Source organism: Saccopteryx bilineata, chromosome 3 (assembly GCF_036850765.1).
Source record: "Saccopteryx bilineata isolate mSacBil1 chromosome 3, mSacBil1_pri_phased_curated, whole genome shotgun sequence".
In the NCBI taxonomy this organism is placed as follows: Eukaryota; Metazoa; Chordata; class Mammalia; order Chiroptera; family Emballonuridae; genus Saccopteryx; species Saccopteryx bilineata.
In genome coordinates, this window is record NC_089492.1 from 311,652,466 (window position 1) to 311,672,697 (window position 20,232).

Here is a 20,232-nt window from a genome sequence, read left to right on the forward strand (position 1 = left end):
AGAGACGCCTATTTGCTTCTCCACCCCTCCCCCTCTCCTACCTCTCTGTCTCTCTCTTCCCCTCCCGCAGCCAAGGCTCCATTGGAGCAAAGATGGCCCGGGCGCTGGGGATGGCTCTGTGGCCTCTGCCCCAGGCACTAGAATGGCTCTGGATGCAACAGAGCGACGCCCAGAGGGGCAAAGCATCGCCTCCTGGTGGGCATGCTGGGTGGATCCCAGTTGGGCGCATGCGGGAGTCTGTCTGACTGCCTCCCCGTTTCCAGCTTCGGGAAAAAATTTTTAAAAAAATAAATAAATAAAAAATAAAAACCTCCAACAGGAGAGACACTAACAAGAGATTCGAAGAGCAATAAGCATTACCAATCAAAGTGCCACATAAAAGGAGGATGAAACTCGTCAGCCATCAGGAATGTTTCTGTAAGGATGGGGAGAGAGGAGGAGGATAGAGCTGTCAACAAAACTGCTCGGAAAGGGGGAATCAAAATAACGAATCACTATTCCACTGTGGAATCTCACATCTAATTCATGAGAAAAGGATTAACAGTGCCCAATTAGTCACCTACTACTTTCAGAAATAGAGGTAAAATTAAATCTGTATTTCTTAGCATGTCACAAACAAATCCTACTCTGTGTTTAATTTTTAAAGTGCTATTAGGGCAAGTAACCACCATCAGGATCTACTCATATCTGGCAGCCCCCTAACAATAAATATAAGCAGCAAATGGGAGAGTGCTAATAGCCTTTCCTCGAAAGGCTTTTCCAGAATGATTCCCATCTTCACATACTGCATCCCATCATCCTCATAAAACTTTAATAAATTACCCTAGAAACTCCCAGGGGCTTTGCCTTGTAAGTCATGGGATAAGCCAGTGCTCTTAGCCTCAGTCTATGCTCTCCCACCCACTGCTTCATATAGAGCTGTGTGACCTTGGGTAGCTCATTTAACTTCTCTGAGCTTCAGCAACCACCGTAAAGGGTGACATGGCTGGATGGGATTCCCTACTGCCTTGCACACAGTAGGCATTTTGCAACTCAAGATACAGAAAAAGCTGGCTGTTTTGGAGTGAGGAAATCCAGAGTCACTCTGTCCTAGATCTGTGCCTTTTTTCTTCTTTTTTTGGTGACAGAGACAGAGAGAGGGGCAGATAGGGACATACAGACAGGAAGGGAGAGAGATGAGAAGCATCAATTCTTCCATGCGGCACTTTAGTTGTTCATTGACTACTTTCTCATATGTGCCTTGACCGGGGAGCTCCAGCAGACCCAGTGACCCCTTGCTCAAGCCAGATGAGCCCGTACTCAAGCCGGCGACCTAGGGGTTTCGAACCGGGGTCCTCCGTGTCCCAGTCCGACGTTCTATCCACTGTGCCACCGCCTGGTCAGGCAATCCGTGCCTTTTGTTAATCCTGCTTCCTATGACTGAAGGCTGGAGTTGGCTTTAGTGCCTGGCAAACTGGCCTTCACATGCCAACTCTAACAACTCTCTCTGAGAAACTTCTGCACACTTCCTTACCACAAAGTTCCCCTTCTCCTTTATCCACTGTGCATTAGTGTCTACGTCAGGTTTGTGCCCAAGATCCAATTCTAATGAAATCTGTTGCTCAACTTCTCCTGGGCACCAAAGGAAGCAAACAAACCACTGAGCCCCCATCTCAGGGCTGCGCACCTCCCTACTGCTGTATTTATCGCGATGGCCCATGTGCTAGAAAGACCCAGTGTCTGTCTTCCTAGACGGTGTGAAAACCACAAGCTCTGTTTTCCCTCTTTGTTTTTTTAATGTTTCTAATTTAGGAGCACAATGCGTACCTTGAAGCAAAAGTGGCTTTACAACATTTGGACCCTAACCAGAAATCTTTCACAGGAAACAGGAAGTGGCTGCTTCCCCACCCCCATCCCGCACTCAGGGCATAACCATACTACTTATTCTGTACAATTTAGGCAAAAGGCAGAATCTGATGAAGGAATTTTTGAGTTGGAAGAAAACTTCCACACCACGGAGCAGTCTCTGACGAAAAGGAGAAAACCTATAAGGCAGCAGACTCCCGTGCCAGCGCAGCTCAGTCCCTCCACACACAGCGGCTCAGCGAGGCCACACAAAAGCAAGGTCTGGAATCCCTGGGATTGTCACCAGGAATGCACTGAATGCCTCGCAACCTTAAGGGCTCAGGGTTGGAATCCAAGCCTGAATTGTCCCAATGAAACAGCTGACTAACAATGTCAGCTGGGGCATATTTTGATACCTTCCACTTCTGCCCCATGCAGGAAGGGGCTGCACAAAGAGTTCCGTGACTGAAGAGCCCTAGGAATGGTACGAGAGCCAAGAGTGGCCCAGGCTGCCCGCATTCTCCTCATAACTAGATAAAGTGGCTCCCAAAAGACTTTCCAGATCCGCCCCAGTGAGCACCTCAGAGCTGACTCCCGGGAAACTTCCAGCTGTGAAGGGCTAACAAAGCTCCACTCTCCATTTGAATGTGAAAAACCCGCTTCTATCAGAGAAGCCCTTAAGCCATAAAACCCTTCACACCAAGGCCAAGTGTCACACTTGTAAGAGGGTGTGATTTATAAATTGACAGCACCCACAAAGCTGCTTTTGTACTCCTCCGTTAGTTAACAATTTATCTCCCCCCACCAAACTCACGGAGCTATTCAGATGAGCCTTGCCTGGGCCTCAGAAAGAAAGAAAGAAAGAAAGAAAGGAAGGAAGAAAGAAAAGGACCCAAGTTTTGGCCAAAACACCAATGTTCATTCGGGATAATTAATGGTCCTGTGAATAGACACTAAAATTAGGGCTTAATAATTCCTCTGTATCACACTCACAGCACCAAACCATTCCAGTACAAACACAAAGGGCGAGAAACAGAAAACCTCCAGCGCAGCCTTGCTGGAAACTTGAAGATGGTTTCTGCAGCCTCTTTTGTGGTTTCTGCACTTACAGTCCCCCCTTTAGAGCAGTTTTAACTCCACGCTCTGACCAGCTGTTTTTCTTTCTCAACATTTAAATCTACAAAGCAAAGGGTAAATAAGGGTTTGGCTGTATCTTGCCTCTCAGTGGAAGGAACCAATTCTGACCACTTCACCTTGTTTTCCCATAGCAAGGTTCGCTTCTCAGACTCCACCACCACCTAGAAACTGTCGTCTGATTCCCTTCCCATTCCTCTTTCTAGAAAATGAATTTAAACTACTACATAGATTCCAAGTACAGGCTAACTGTAGAGTTGAACTATACATTTAAAAATGTACACCTAATAACATTTGTCAACATTGAAGCCCCTTTTCTTGAAAGATTTGGCGATAACTAAACTTTAAACAAACAAAACTAAAGCAATTCAAAGTTTAAACTACCTCTTACACTCTTAGAACCTTAATAACTTGTCTATCAATCTGATTTTTTTTTTTAAAAAGTAATGGCCTTTGTTCAAAAAGAGTTTCTGAGACTACTCCACACACCAGGGATCTAAATGATGGCCCAGAGACCAAGTAAGTCCTGCAAACATGTTCTCTTTAGCCTCCTGTGTTGAGGAGAAAAGCACTCAGGTGAGAATGGGACAGCCTGACCTGTGGTGGCACAGTGGATAAAGCGTCAACCTGGAACGCTGAGGTTGCTGGTTCAAAACTCTGCCTGGTCAAGGCACATATAGAAGTAACTACTAGTTGATGCTTCCTGCTCTCCTTCCCCATTCTCTCTCTCCTCTCTCTATAAAATCAGTAAGTAAAATCTTTAAAAAAAAGTTTGAGCCCTGGCTGGTTGGCTCAGCGGTAGAGCGTCGGCCTAGCGTGCGGAGGACCCGGGTTCGATTCCCGGCCAGGGCACACAGGAGAAGCGCCCATTTGCTTCTCCACCCCTCCGCCGCGCTTTCCTCTCTGTCTCTCTCTTCCCCTCCCGCAGCCAAGGCTCCACTGGAGCAAAGATGGCCCAGGCGCTGGGGATGGCTCTGTGGCCTCTGCCTCAGGCGCTAGAGTGGCTCTGGTCGCAATATGGCGACGCCCAGGATGGGCAGAGCATCGCCCCCTGGTGGGCAGAGCATCGCCCCTGGTGGGCGTGCCGGGTGGATCCCGGTCGGGCACATGCGGGAGTCTGTCTGACTGTCTCTCCCTGTTTCCAGCTTCAGAAAAATGGAAAAAAAAAAAAAAAAAAAAGTTTGAGACAGCACATAAAATTTTAAAAATCTGTATTTGATTCTCTTTAAAAAAATCACTCCTGGCATCCCAGGTCCACACACTCCCTCACATCTCAGCTGCCTCACCTCGAAGGAGGACAAGAATGGGCCAGGTCTCTCCAAGCCCTCCATGCTGGCTTCCCTCACTGGCCGCTGTAACAGCCTGTCCCCGTAAAGCCCAGGGTTCCTGACCCTCCCCCGGACCCCCACAACAGCACACATACCTTTTTGACCATAGTTGTCTCAGATGAATCCAGTCTTGCTCTCTTGGTATCGGGTCCATCTTCTACTCCTTGGCTAACTTTGGCAACTTTGGTTTTCTCCCTGGAGGGTGACAAGGGAGGGAATCCAGTTCTACACTCGAAACCATGCCATTAGAACAAATAAGAGCATTACCAGATCACAGAAGAGGATGTGGGTTAATAGCAAAAGCTTTGGAGTCAAATAGATCTGGATTCAAATCCCAGCTTGGCCGGTTACCGGATGAGCCAGTCACTCTCTATGTGGAAGTAACAACTGCTAACAGAAGGCTTGTATAAGGGGAAGAATAATATACATTGCTTAGTGCACTGCCTAGCCTAGTAAGCTGTCTAACTCTGTGAACGTTCCACCTGAATCATGAAAGAGTCAAACCGAATTCCTGCCCTGTGCCACGGAGAGCTCACATTAAAATAATTTGGACTTCTTTTCGCTATGACTTATTTACCTATTTATAATGTCCCCAAAGAACCAGATTTTCTTAAAGCCATAAAACATTGGCGTTATAGGAGATTCTGAACATGTTTGGCCCTCCCCATGTCAATTTTACAGGCAAGAAACTTGCACACCAGAGAAATTTCAGTGACTTGCCTGAGAAGCTGAACTCAAGACATCAGTCCTTGACTACTAGATTGGAAGTGTCACCTGCCACACAGCAGGGTCTCTCTTTACCTCTCATGAGGGGTTAGGGGAAATATGCAGAGACAGTGGTCAGAAAATTACAGCCAAAAAACCAACTCCTATAGTTTTACAATACTGGTATCATCTTGAAGCTACAAGTTCAAAACACTGCAGGTCCCATCATGTGAGAATTACCACAGTCTGCAATCACAATGTTCGGAATGAGAGGATACGGTCTGCTTGTTGCAACAGGGCAATCTCTGGACCATGGAGGCTTGTCTTCCTAAGGAGACTTTGGGTCACTGTGCCTCCGGAGTTGCCCGTGTATTTCGCACTTGTTTTACTATCTCTCAACCTGAAAACAAACAAGCCTAAGCCGGGCAACAATGCTTACAACCCAAACAGCCTTCCCAGAACAAAAAGCGCGCTCCACCCTCTGAAATCCAGATTCATCAAATCCCAGTGATGTACTTCCATTGCCCAGACCTCTCCTTTCTTTATGATTTAAATGAGACTATCATTCTCGGAAGGCAGGGATGCATTGCCTAAAATTCTGAACATAATCTATGTAACACAAGCTGTTAATAAATCCATTTCCCAATGGTCTACATCAAAGACTTTCCTTGAATGGTTCATTTCCTATCAGCAAATAAAACCATTTTGAAAATGTTATAGTCTTTCCTCCTCTCCAAACACTTACTCTATGAATTCATGCTCTCCAAGATTGGCAAATGTGTATCCGTGGTAGCCAAAAACGTCTCCTGTAAAGAACTTGATACTGTTTTTGTGACAGATCTGGTCAATTTTAACTATGACATCCCTGGAGCAGCAAGTCAGACATACCTGCAGAAAGAAAGAAAAATTGGCCAGGTGTGAGTTCTGCACACTGAGTCACTGCCCTGATGTCTAAATAAATCAATCTTAACAAACAGCCTTGCTGGGCATGTCTAAAGCCAGTTTCAAACTGGTACAACAGGTTCTTAGGATCCTATGGCTAGAAGACAAAAGAAGAGTTGCAGGTTTCAGTGTGTTGAAAACTGTAAATTATAAGACCATCACTTCTGCAACCCAAATGAAATGTATTTAGCTAGAAAGTAAAAGCTATTCGTTGAATTTGTTTCCCCTGATCGATAAACATATATAAACCACATTTTATAGTTTTCACGAAAAGAAAAGACAGTAATAACATAGTGCAAATTATTCCTAAATGATTAAATATATTAAAATCTGAATAGCCTAACAGTGAGGAGCAAAACCAGTTTTTAAAATTGACCCATAGGCCTGACCTGTGGTGGCGCAGTGGATAAAGCGTCGACCTGGAAATGCTGAGGTCGCCGGTTCGAAACCCTGGGCTTGCCTGGTCAAGGCACATATGGGAGTTGATGCTTCCAGCTCCTCCCCCACTTCTCTCTCTCTGTCTCTCCTCTCTGTCTCTCCCTCTCCTCTCTAAAATGAATAAAAAAATAAATAAATAAAAATTTAAAAAAAATAAAAATAAAAAAAAAATAAAATTGACCCATAGGTCACATTTAAATTTAAGATAGGCATATTTTTCCCTACTTTTGATTGATATGTTAAGATAAAAAAGATAAACAAGTCCTGTTGAGATTACTTTTCTACAGTTTTCCATGTGAAACTTTATCTGAATTTAAGGACAAAAGAAAAAGGTTACAGGCCCTGGCCGGTTGGCTCAGCGGTAGAGCGTCAGCCTAGCGTGCGGAGGACCCGGGTTCGATTCCCGGCCAGGGCACATAGGAGAAGCGCCCATTTGCTTCTCCACCCCTCCGCCGCGCCTTCCTCTCTGTCTCTCTCTTCCCCTCCCGCAGCCAAGGCTCCATTGGAGCAAAGATGGCCCGGGCGCTGGGGATGGCTCTGTGGCCTCTGCCCCAGGCGCTAGAGTGGCTCTGGTCGCAACATGGCGACACCCAGGAGGGTCGCAACATGGCGACGCCCAGGATGGGCAGAGCGTCGCCCCCTGGTGGGCGTGCCGGGTGGATCCCGGTCGGGCGCATGCGGGAGTCTGTCTGACTGTCTCTCCCTGTTTCCAGTTTCAGAAAAATGCAAAAAAAAAAAAAAAAGTAAAAAAAAAAAAAGAAAAAGGTTACAGACCAAGTGACCTTCCATTCAGACTTAAGACAATGCGCTAGTGGTTCACTCAGTGGAATTATCATTGCTGCTCTGAGGCCTCTAGGTTCTGTTCCAATATGTTGACCAAGTGGAAATAGCTAAATTTTACTGCACAAAACACTGTCTTTTCCCCCTGGCTGGGTAGCTCAGGTGGTTAGCACATCATCCAGATACACCAAAGTTGTGGGTTTGATCCCTGGTCAGGGCACATACAAGAATCAACCAATGAATGCATAAATAAATGGAACAACAAATCAATGTTTCTCTCTCAAATCAATCAATAAAAATAAAAACAAATACTGTCATTTTGGAAGAAGCTTTGTGACCAGGGCCAAGAAGGTAACTTCTAACATGTACATTTTTTATCTGAACATAAAAAGTTAGAGCCTGACCAGGCGGTGGCGCAGTGGATAAAGCGTCGGACTGGGATGCGGAGGACCCAGGTTCGAGACCCCGAGGTTGCCAGCTTGAGCGCAAGCTCATCTGTTGAGCAAAGCTCGTCAGCTTGGACCCAAGGTTGCTGGCTCAAGCAAGGTGTTACTCGGTCTGCTGTAGCCCCATGGTCAAGGCACATATGAGAGGTCAAGGCACATATGAGAAAGCAATCAATGAACAACTAAAGTGCCAAAACGAAAAACTAATGATTGATGCTTCTCATCTCTCTTGGTTCCTGTCTGTCTGTCCCTATCTATCCCTCTCTCTGACTATCTGTCTCTGTAAAAAAAAGTTAGAGAAGAAAGTACAAAAGAAAAATCTCATTTGATAGAACCTCTCTGCCCTTGTTTGGCAGCCTAAACACTGAAATAGCACTCATGAAGAAATAAGTGCCTCTTGTGTCATTCAAAGGACACAGCCTCCCCAAAAAATCAAACCTAAAAGGTAAGACAACCAGAGTTGAACATGCAATCAACTGATTGAATGGAAGCCTGCAGTCACAAGTGACTAAATCAGTCAAACATGGCCTGGACAGTCATGCTTGCCCCGTGCACATGTTACACAAGCAGCTGGACCCATACTTCAGTTCTAACAAAGTTTCTTTCTAATTGCTAGGTCTAGGGACACCCAGAATAAATCAAATGTGGTTACTATGGATAAAGAAGTGAAGACTTAATCCACATGGAAAATGTTCCAGTACCTGGAGTTATGAAATAGAATGAATTAAAAAGAAAAAAGGACAAAAGGCATAAACAATCCATCATTTCAAGCCCATATTTGAACAGATGCACATATGAAATACAACAGTGTGAAAAACAAAGTACCCAACCCCAACTCTAACCTCTTTGGTAATGGGCCTTTCATTTAAAAAGTAAGTAGGTCATCTGTGACTGCTTCACAGTTATCCAAGCTTCTTCCAGGGTACAAGGAACCATGTCGGAAAGGTCACAGACACTGAAACAAAATTTAACTTATCCTTTCACCTCCACATAATTTGGCAGTGAAACCCAATGAGATGGGATATGCCTCATTTGGCTTATAACTATAGTGATTCTGTCTAGTTATCCATGGCAACACGGTCAATGTGGTTGGGAAAGAGACAGACCAAGATCAGGTGTGCTCTTTTTAAAGACAAAACACAAGCTGTAGTTTGATATTTCTAACAAAAAAATATGACGCTGCTACAGAAATTAATCACCAACTTGCTAAATTTTCAGGAGAAAACATTTGCAATAAAATGTATCAAAGCTACTGCAAAAATTCTGGAAGGGAGACAAAACACCAAGGATGAAACCTGGTCTAGGCTCTAGGGGAACATATGCCCAAAGAAAAAACCAACAGCGACTCACAGCTACAGGAGCCCCAATATACTGGAGCCACCGACCAACACGTTCAGTCTAAGGCAGTACACTGAGCCGAAAGAACAATACCCCTTATGAACTTACTCATGAAAAAGAGCAGTACACTGAGCCGAAAGAACAATACCCCTTATGAGCGTACTCATGAAAAAGCTCAAAATTCGAGTTTCTAATGCTCAGAACACTCTTAGTGCTTTAATTTGCTTCAATCATCCAGCTCATATACTCTCTTTGAAACTTACAGCATCAAACTGAGTGAAAAACGACTCGGGTTTCTTTTCTATATTCTCAGTGTCCACCTTCACATCCACCATGGGGTTGAGATTCTGGGCTCGCTCCAAAGAGGCTTCGGCCCTGTTTCGGCCAACAGACCCAATACGGATCAGGAACTGAGCTCCAGGGTCTTCTGGAGATACCTAGGAAAAATTTTTTTTAAAAAAAATACTTGATTTTGGGAGAAAGTATATCTCAAAGACAATGATTTTTTTTTCATTTTAAAAGGGTAATTAAAATACCTACCACCTAATAATTGCATGACTGTTTCTGCAAGAATCTGCCTAATGCAGACACTCTATACCCTTTCCACCTGAGGCTTTAAAATAGACATTTAACTTGAACTGGGCATTGATGGTTAAAGAGCGCCCCCTTGTGTTTATAAAGAGAATTCCCCCTAAACAGTAAGTCCATGCTTTCTTCTACTTAAGTTTATAGATGCTGATAAAATGATGTAATTATCAGTGGTAGGAATTTACCAAATACCTACTATGTGCCCAACTCTGAGAATTCAGGAAGAAGCATAAGTAGTTTAAAGCAATGGTTTTCAACTGCCAGCCCACAGACTGGTGCCGGAACACCAGAAATTTCGACTCTTCATACATCAGGGTGGTTAGCTCTTTCACAGACCAGCACAAAATTTCTAGTAAACGATCTACAAAGTGGCAGTTTAAAAGCACTGGTTTAGCCTGACCAGGCAGTGGCAGTGGATGGAGCGTTGGCCTGGGACAGAGGACCCAGGTTCGAAAACCTGAGGTTACCGGCTTGAGCCCAAAGGACCTTGGCTTGAGCAAGGGGTCACTGGTTCAGCTGGAGCCCCCTAGTCAAGGCACATATGAGAAAGCAATCAATGAACAACTAAAGTGTCGCAACAAAGAATTGGTGCTTCTCATCTCTCTCCCTTCCTGTCTGTCCCCGACTATCCCACCCTTCTTAAAAAAAGCAGCAGCACTGGTTTAAAGCAGTGGTCGGCAAACTCACTAGTCAACAGAGCCAAGTATCAATAGTACAATGATTGAAATTTCTTTTGAGAGCCAAATTTTTTAAACTTAAACTATACAGGTAGGTACATTCCTTATTGAGGTAGTGCCCACACAATCTTTTGTGGAAGAACCACACTCAAGGGGCCAAAAAGCCACATGTGGCTTGCGAGCAGCAGTTTGCCAACCAGGGGTTTAAAGGATTGTAGTCCCTGCCTATAGTAGTTTAAAACCAGACCGCTGTAGGCCCTGGACAGGTGGATAATGGGTCATCCCAGCACGCAGAGGTTACAGGTTCAATTCCTGGTCAGGACACACATGAGAAGCAACCAGTGAGTACACAACTAAATGGAACAACTAAGTGGAACAATGAGTTAATGCTTCTCTCTTTCCCTTTCCAAGCCCTTCCTCTCTCCCCTCACCCACCTCAAATCAATGAAAAAATTTTGTTTTAAATAAAATAGTCCGTGGCCAGTTGGCTCAGTGGTAGAGCATCAGCTCAATTTTGTGAATGTCCCAGGTTCGATTCCCAGTCAGAGCACACAGGGGAAGCGACCATCTCCTGCTTCTCCACCCCTCTCCTCCCACAGCCATGGCTTGATTGGTTCAAGCGCATCAGCCCTGGGCACTGAGGATCGCTCAGTGAAGCCTCCGCCTCAGGTGCTAAAAAAATTTGCTCAGGCCCCAGATGGGCAGAGCATTGGCCCCAGACAGGGGTTGCTGGGTGGATCTCGGTCAGGGTGCATCTCCCCTCCTCACACTTGGAAAAAAGAAGAAAAAATAGTAATTTTTTTTAATAAAATAGAACTGGTGCAAAAATCAGACACAATTAAAAATACCTAACCAGGTGGTGGCGCAGTGGATAGTGTGTCAGACTGGGATGCGGAGGACCTAGGTTTGAGACCCTGAGATCGCCAGCTTGAACACGGGCTCATCTGGTTTGAGTAAAGCTCACCAGCTTGAGCCAGGGGTTACTCGGTCGGCTGTAGACCCCCCACCCCCACCCCCTTCCCGGGGTCAAGGCACTTACGAGAAAGCAATCAATGAACAGCTAAGGTGTGGGAACGAAAAAACTGATGATTGATTCTTATCTCTCTCTGTTCCTGTCTGTCTGTCCCTATCTATCCCTCTCTCTGACTCTGTCTCTGTAAAAAACAACAACAAAAAAAAAACCCTGAAATGAAACGTCCTAAATTCAATTAAAAGTCAAGGAGGAGGAAAGATGAGTGGGAGCTGGAGCAGAGAAATGATTTCACCCATAGGCTGGATATACTGCAGAGAGCCTCACAGCCAGGTAACACTGGGATTACAGACTCCATACTGTTTACAAAGCATTCTTCCTATCCTACATCAAACATCTAACTTAATTGTGACTCTCTAGGTACGACCTCAACACCATCACCAAAACCAGGCATACCAGTAGTAACCTCCCACCTTCTTCTCCTGCTAAATATCCACAGCATTACCTTGCTACCTTTCCTCCAAGAAAATGAGCTGGTCCTTCTCCCATTCAAGGCCAGCTCTCTAACAGGAGCCTTCACCCATCTGATCTGTTTCTTCAGGGATCTCACTATATTCTGAAAAACCATACACCCTAGTGGTTAACAGCACAAGGCTCTGAAATAATTCAGGCAGGATCCACATCTTTGATTCAGATGCTGCCTCAACCATTCACTGTGTGACTCTGAGCAAGTATGAGGGACTCACATGTAAAATGCAAATGTTCATTAAAAACAATGCATTTATTAATTACTTCATCAGTGTTAATCATTACTGTCTGAGCTCTGCCCCCTTACCCTCTCAGATCCTGGCTCTCCTCTTCCCTCATTAGAAAGTCCAGCCTCGCAGCAATATATTTGTCAATTTATCTCCATTGGCAAGTGAAATAAAAGACAGGATAAATATATGGGACTATATCAAACTAAAAAGCTTCTGCATAGCCAAAGACAATAAGAACAGAATAAAAAGACAAACTACACAATGGGAGAATATATTTGACAATATGTCTGATAAGGAGTTAATAACCAAAATTTATAAAGAACTTGTAAAACTCAAAACCAGGAAGACAAACAATCCAATCAAAAAATGGGCGGAGCTTGACCAGGCGGTGGCACAGTGGATAGAGCGTCGGACTGGGATGCGGAAGACCCAGGTTCGAGACCCCGAGGTCGCCAGCTTGAGCGCAGGCTCATCTGGTTTAAGCAAAAATTCACCAGCTTGGACCCAAGGTCGCTGGCTCAAGCAAGAGGTTAGTTGGTCTGCTGAAGGCCCACGGTCAAGGCACATATGAGAAAGCAATCAACGAACAACTAAGATGTCGCAATGCGCAACGAAAAACTGATGATTGATGCTTCTCATCTCTCCGTTCCTGTCTGTGTGTCCCTGTCTATCCCTCACTCTGACTCTCTCTCTGTCTCTATAAAAAAAAAAAATCCCTGGCCGGTTGGCTCAGTGGTAGAGCGTCGGCCTGGCGTGCGGAAGTCCCGGGTTCGATTCCCGGCTAGGGCACACAGGAGAAGCGCCCATCTGCTTCTCCACCCCTCTCCCTCTCCTTCCTCTCTGTCTCTCTCTTCCCCTGCCGCAGCCGAGGCTCCATTGGAGCAAAAGATGGCCCGAGCGCTGGGGATGGCTCCTTGGCCTCTGCCTCAGGCGTTAGAGTAGCTCTGGTCATAGCTCTGGTCGTGACAGAGCAACGCCCCAGATGGGCAGAGCATTGCCCCCTGGTGGGCGTGCCGGGTGGATCCAGGTCAGGCGCATGCGGGAGTCTGTCTGACTGCATCCCCGTTTCCAGCTTCAGAAAAATACAAAAAAAAAAAAAAAGGGCGGGAAAAAAAAATGGGCGAAAGAAATGAATAGACTTCTCCAAAGAGGACATACAGATGGCCAATAGGCATATGAAAAATGCTCAACATCACTAATCATTAGAGAAATGCAAATTAAAACCACAATGAGATATCACCTCACACCAGTCAGAATGGCGCTCATCAACAAAACAACACAGAGTAAGTGCTGGCTAGGATGTGGAGAAAAGGGAACCTTCCTGCACTGCTGGTGGAAATGCAGACTGGTGCAGCCACTGTGGAAAACAGTATGGAGATTCCTCAAGAAATTAAAAATCGAACTGCTGGCCCTGGCCGGTTGGCTCAGTGGCAGAGTGTCGGCCTGGCGTGCAGAAGTCCCGGGTTCGATTCCCGGCTAGGGCACACAGGAGAGGCGCCCATCTGCTTCTCCACCCCTCCCCCTCTCCTTCCTCTCTGTCTCTCTCTTCCCCTCCTGCAGCCAAGACTCCATTGGAGCAAAGATGGCCCGGGCGCTGGGGATGGCTCCTTGGCTTCTGCCCCAGGCGCTAGAGTGGCTCTGGTCGCGGCAGAGCAACGCCCCAGAGGGGCAGAGCATCGCCCCTGGTGGGCGTGCTGGGGTGGATCCCGGTCGGGCGCATGCGGGAGTCTGTCTGACTGTCTCTCCCCGTTTCCTGCTTCAGAAAAATACAAAAAAAAAAAAAAAAAAAAAAAAAAAGCTTTGGTACATATATACTATGGAATACTACTCAGCCATAAGAAATGATGACATTAAGAAAAAAAAAAAAGAAATGATGACATCGGATCATTTACAGCAACATGGATGGACCTTGATAACATTATACTGAGCGAAATAAGTAAATCAGAAAAAACTAAGAACTATGTATGTATATGATTCCATACATAGGTGGGACATAAAAATGAGACTCAGAGACATGGACAAGAGTGTGGAGGTTATGGGCTGGGGGGGAGGAGAGGGAGGGGGGTTGGGGGAGGGGAGGGGCACAAAGAAAACCAGTTAGAAGGTGACGGAAGACAACTGACTGGACTTTGGGTGATGGGAATGCAGCATAATCAAATGTCAAAATAACCTAGAGATGTTTTCTCTGAACATATGTACCCTGATTTATCAATGTCACCCAATTAAAATTAATTTAAAAATATATATATTAAAAAAAAGAAAAGAAAGTCCAGCCTCTATATGGGCCCTCTCAGGTATGACTGTCCCCAAGATTCCATTTCAGAATCATTCACGGCTTCACTCTATATATTGCCATAAATCAACTCAATGCCTTATAGTTTCTACCAGAATTTTCTGTCTCAAATCACTCTTACTAGTACAGATTTTTTCCTGAGCTGAGTTGTATTAAACTGCTCACCAGATACTTCCTCCTGGATATCCCATTAGCCCTTCATATTTGACTCTCGTGTTACTGTCTCTGTTGATGAGCCCACCAACTACCTTTCCAGTTATCTGAACTAGAAACCTGGTCTTCACAGCCTGGTATTTCCTTGATAGCTGTCATCTGCTAAGATGGCTAAGAGTGTGGGCCCTGCCAGAAGTCCAACTGCCTGGGTCCTGGTCTCCCACTATCCACTGTGACCCTGAGTGGGCCAACACTTCACTTCCGTGTCCTCAGTTTTCGTATCTATGGCAGAGGGATGATAATCGCCACACAGAGCTGTTGTGAGGACGACAGGAGGTACCACAGCCACAGCTCTCAGCAGTGTCCAGCACCTGCAGTGTCTACTGCTGCTTATTCTTATCAATTCTACCACCTGAGTTTCCTTGCCTCTGCATGACCCTACCCAATCACCAGCATCCTTACAGCCTTTTCATCCTTCACCGAAACTACAAAGCAGCCTTCTTCTAAGTGGGCAGACAGCTGACACAGTAATAGTGATCTACCCAAAGCCCAAAGCTGATTAGGTAATTCCTCCCCCAATTCGAAACTCTTCAATGAATCCTTTAATACCCAGCGGTTTAAGAAAAAGCTTACAGCAGTCTAATCTGTGGTGGCGCAGTGTATCAAGTGTTGACCTGGAATGCTGAACTTACCAGTTCAAAACCCTGGGCTTGTCTGGTCAAGGCACATACAAGAAGCAACTACTACGAGCTGATGCCTGCTCCTCCCCCACTCTTCTCTCTCTCAAATCAATAAATAAAATCTTAAAAAAAAAAAAAGCTGCTAAAAAAAAAAAAGCTGCTGACCAGTGGTAGCACAATGGATAGAGCACTGACTGGTACATTGAGGTCCCAGGTTCAAAACCCCGAGGTCGCTGACTTGAGCGTGGGATCATTGACATGATCCATAATTGCTGGTTTGAGCAAGGGGCCACTAGTTCGACTTGAGCTCCCCAGTCAGGGCACCACACATATGAGAAGCAATCAACTAAAATGATGCAACTGCAAGTTGATACTTCTCATCTCTCTCCATTCCTGTCTCTTGTGTGTGCACAGAGGGGGAGCTTATAGTAGGCTCTTCATGACTTGGACCTTACTGCAACCTGCTCCTGCCTCCAACGACTTTGGGCTTCACTCCAAAACATCACAAACCGCTTGCTATATTCTATTTCTCCCCTGCTGTCTTGTGCCACTACTAACGTCTCCTATCTGCAACACAGACCCTCGACTTGGTAAACCTCTACCTGTTCTTTAATACTCAGCTCAGATCAGAACTCCAGGAACACTTTTAAGTCCTCCTACCACAACCTGAATCAGGGAGCTCAGGGAAAAACTTGAGAATGGGAACCAAATATTGTGCATGCTTGTACGGCCAATACCTACAATATTTTGGGGTAGCAGGAGGTACTCTTGGATGCTTGCTGATGTAAACAAAATGAAAAATTCTAAGGGGCAGAAAATTTATAGATGAGCAAACTGAGTCTCAGTGACCAAGTCCTTTGCCCAGTTTGAGAAGGGGGGATTTGAGCCCAAGTCTGTATGATTTCCCTAGCTTCTGCACTACGCAGCACTGTCTCCCAGGGATGTTTGCGGTCACAGAAAAGGGAAAAAGCATGGGGCGAAAAAGCACAAATCACAAAGGCAGAGCATCCACAGAGTGCGCCTGAACTATTAAACCTATGAAATGGGAGACAGGCTGGGTAAGTTGATTGGGACAAGGTTACATGAAGCCAGTGATTCCCAATTCTCCCTGTCAGACTCACCTGGAGAACTTTTATTTTTAAATAACTCCCTAAATAAAGCATAGTCGGGACTAAGAATCTTTGAGTGTGTGTTTTTTTTAAAAAAGAATCTTTGTGTTAGGCTTTAAAACCCAGTCAGGGGAGTTAGGTCTTGCAGTGCAAGGCAGGTAGAAGTCCTTCAAGTGAAGGGGTAAGGGATGTCAATCAGCCTGCTCACTCCAACACTGAGTGGCATTCATCACTGGACGGAGGCAGCGACAGACCCACAACACACACCCATTGGTGTTACATTATGTTCCCCATTCTCGGATTCCTCCAACCAGGTGAGTAAGTCACCATTCCCACGTGGTTTCATTTTTCCACACCAAAAGGCCTCCAAGTTTAAGAACCATCCTTCCTGTGTCTCCACTTTTCACCTCTCTCTACGTTATGAATTCTTCCTCTAAATCAGGTGTTCCTGCCTCTAGGGGGCACTGTGGTTGGGGAGATGTCAAAGCAGCAGTACTCAGCTTGCCAGCTTGCTTGTAGGAATTTTCCTTCCTTAGGAGGTTTTGAAATCAAGTCAAAAATCAATATATGATTGTGATATTAAGTAAGTCAAGCCATGTTTTTTTACATTGCAATAAATTTTTTAAAAATTAATGATTCGGGGCCCTGGCCGGTTGGCTCAGCGGTAGAGCGTCGGCCTAGCGTGCGGAGGACCCGGGTTCGATTCCCGGCCAGGGCACATAGGAGAAGCGTCCATTTGCTTCTCCACCCCTCCGCCGCGCTTTCCTCTCTGTCTCTCTCTTCCCCTCCCGCAGCCAAGGCTCCATTGGAGCAAAGATGGCCCAGGCGCTGGGCATGGCTCTGTGGCCTCTGCCTCAGGCGCTAGAGTGGCTCTGGTCGCAATATGGCGACGCCCAGGATGGGCAGAGCATCGCCCCCTGGGGGGCAGAGCACCGCCCCTAGTGGGCGTGCCGGGTGGATCCCGGTCGGGCGCATGCGGGAGTCTGTCTGACTGTCTCTCCCTGTTTCCAGCTTCAGAAAAATGAAAAAAAAAAAAAAAATTAATGATTCAGGCCCTAGACAGTTGGCTCAGCTGTAGAGCGTTGGTCCAGAGTGTGGAAGTCCTGGCTTCGATTCCCGGCCAGGACACACGGGAGAAGCGCCCATCTGCTTTTCCACCCCTCCCCCTCTCCTTTCTCTCTGTCTCTCTCTTCCCATCCCACAGCCAAGGCTCCATTGGAGCAACATTGGCCCAGGCACTGAGGATGGCTCCATGGCCTCCACCTCAGGCACTAGGATGGCTCCTGACGCAACAGAGAAATGGTCCAGATGGGCAGAGCATTGCCCCCTGGTGGGCATGTTGGATGGATCCCAGTCAGGCCCATGCAGGAGTCTAACTGCCTTCCCACTTCTAACTTTGGAAAAATACAAAAAGAACAAAAAGATTCGCCTGACCAGGTGGTGGTACACCAAATAGAGCATCGGACTGAGACATGAAGGACACAGGTTCGAAACCTCAAGGTCGCCAGCTTGAGCGCAGGCTCATCTGGTTTGAGCAAGGCTCACCAGCTTGAACCCAAGGTCACTGGCTTGAGCAAGGGGTCATTCGGTCTGCTGTAGCCCCCCCCCCCAGTTAAGGCATATATGAGAATATGAGAAAGCAATCAATAAACAAGTAAGATGTTGCAACAAAGAATTGATGTTTCTCATCTTTCTCTGAAGAACTGATACTTCTCATCTCTCTCCCTTCCTGTCTGTCTGTCCCTTTTTCTGTCCCTGTCTCACACTCTCTCTCTCTCACACACACACACACACACACACAGATTCTAGATATTATTTTTCTTCTGAAACCCAGAACAAGGCATGCTTTTAAAAATTTAATTAAGCCATGGCCGGGTAGTCCCCATACGCCAAGATTCTGAGTTCAGTCCCTGGTCAGAGAATATACAAGAATCAACCAATGAAAAAAAAAGAACTAATGAGCCTGACTGGTGGTGGCACTGTGGATAGAGTGACAACCTGGAACACTGCGGTCTCCGATTCAGAATCCCAGGCTTGCCCCATCAGGGCACATACAAGAAGCAATGAACAGCCTGACTGGGTGTTGGCGCGGTGGATAGAGCGTCGGCCTGGGATGTGGAGGACCCAGGTTTGAGACCCCGAGGTCACCAGCTTGAGTGCAGGCTCATCTGGTTTGAACAAGGCTCACCCAGTTTGAGCCCAAGATCACTGGCTCAAGCAAGGGGTCACTCGGTCTGCTATAGCTCCCCAACCCCCATCAAGGCACATATGAGAAAGCAATCAACGAACAACTAAGGTCCACAATGAAGAATCGATGCTTCTCATCTCTGTCCCTCTCTCTCCGCCACAAAATAAATAAATAAAATTAAAATGCTTTAAAAAAAAATTAAAAAAAAAAAAAAACAATGGCCCTGGCCGGTTGGCTCAGTGGTAGAGCATCAGCCTGGCGTGCGGAAGTCCCGGGTTCGATTCCCGGCCAGGGCACACAGGAGAAGCGCCCATCTGCTTCTCCACCCCTCCCCCTCTCCTTCCTCTCTGTCTCTCTCTTCCCCTCCCGCAGCCAAGGCTCCATTGGAGCAAAAGATGGCCCGGGCGCTAGGGATGGCTCGTTGGCCTCTGCCCTAGGCGCTAGAGTGGCTCTGGTCGTGACAGAGCGACTCCCCGGATGGGCAGAGCATTGCCCCCTGGTGGGCATGCCGGGTGGATCCTGGTTGGGCGCATGCGGGAGTCTGTCTGACTGCCTCCCCGTTTCCAGCTTCAGAAAAATACAAAAAAAAAAAAAAAAAAAGAACAACTAAAGTGGAACAACTATGGTCTCACTCCCTTCTCTCTCTAAAATCAATCAATAGATAAAATTCTTTATAAAATCAACCAATAAATTAAACAAATAAAAATATCATTAACATTTACTTTTGTGCACAGAGCCTGTTTCTTATGCTGTGTGCTAGTCACTTAGCATGAGACAGGACCCTGTTCATTGCCTGAAAGGAAGAGATGACAAAAGTGCATACCACAACACAACCTTTGAAGTACGTTAGACATGACTTCTGGAATTTGCTTTAAAATTATTGTCCAAAACAACAGAGGATAAAAGATAATATTTTTTTAACTTAACAAAATACTGCCTGACCAGAAGGTCGCACAGTGGATAGAGCATCAACCTGGGACGCAGAGGACCCAGGTTCGAAACCCCAAGGTCATCAGCTTGAGCGTGAGCTCACCAACTTGAACGTGGGGTCACTGGCATGAGCCCAAAGGTTGCTGGCTTCAGCTGGAATGCCCCCCCACTCCCGGTCAAGGCACATATGAGAAAGCAGTCAATGAACTAAGGAGCCGCAACAAAGAATTGATGCTTCTCATCTCTCTCCCTTCCTGCCTGTCTGTCCCTCTCTTGAAAAAACAAAATACTGCTATCTGTAGAAAGCAGATAGATAATGTGTTCAAATATTCTACTTTTTCTTTTAAGAGAGAGACACACAGGGAGACAAGAGGGAGAGAGATGAGAAGCATCAACTTGTAGCCATGTTGTCCATTGATTACGTTCTCATATGTACCTTGACAAGGGGATTACAGCTGAGCCAGTGACCCCTTTCTCAAGCCGGTGACCTTGGGTTTTCAAACCTGGGACCTCAGCATCCCAGGTCAATGCTCTATCCACTGTTCTACCACTGGTCAGGCTATTATCTCTACTTTTATACATATTTGAAATTTTCTATTTAAAAAAACCCCTAAGCCCTGGACAGATAGCTCAGTTGGTTAGAGCATCATCCCAGTACTCCACAGTTGTGGGTTCAATCCTCAGGGCACATACAAGAATCAATCAACCAATAAATGCATAAATAAGAGAAACAACAGGAAATGTTCCTCACTCAAATCAATAAAAAAAAAATCTAAAATGTCACTGAAGCATGAGAATGTAGAGAAAAAGAGCAGTTATTTTAACCTTAGAGAAAAGACAGAGGAAAGATACACTGCAGTTGGGTGCTATTATATTATCAAATAAACAGCATTTATCACATAATTACTACTATTTGATGCTTTGCTTGTTATGCACAGGTGCTATGCCAAG

The 20,232-nt window shown here is 45.9% G+C and overlaps 1 protein-coding gene across 2 annotated transcripts in view; it reads right to left on the bottom strand.

Annotated features, from left to right (window-relative positions):
* The window catches only part of SAE1 (SUMO1 activating enzyme subunit 1), a 98,592-nt gene that overhangs the window by 58,224 nt on the left and 20,136 nt on the right, over positions 1–20,232 (bottom strand). Inside the window, exons 3-5 of one of the 2 annotated variants that reach the window (XM_066271711.1) lie at positions 9,199–9,372; positions 5,737–5,879; positions 4,382–4,481 (exon numbers count right to left, since the gene is read on the bottom strand). In XM_066271711.1, the coding sequence (XP_066127808.1) occupies positions 4,382–4,481; positions 5,737–5,879; positions 9,199–9,372 (417 nt within the window). The remainder of the gene's footprint in view (positions 1–4,381; positions 4,482–5,736; positions 5,880–9,198; positions 9,373–20,232) is intronic. The other variant, XM_066271712.1, reaches the window with a different exon arrangement.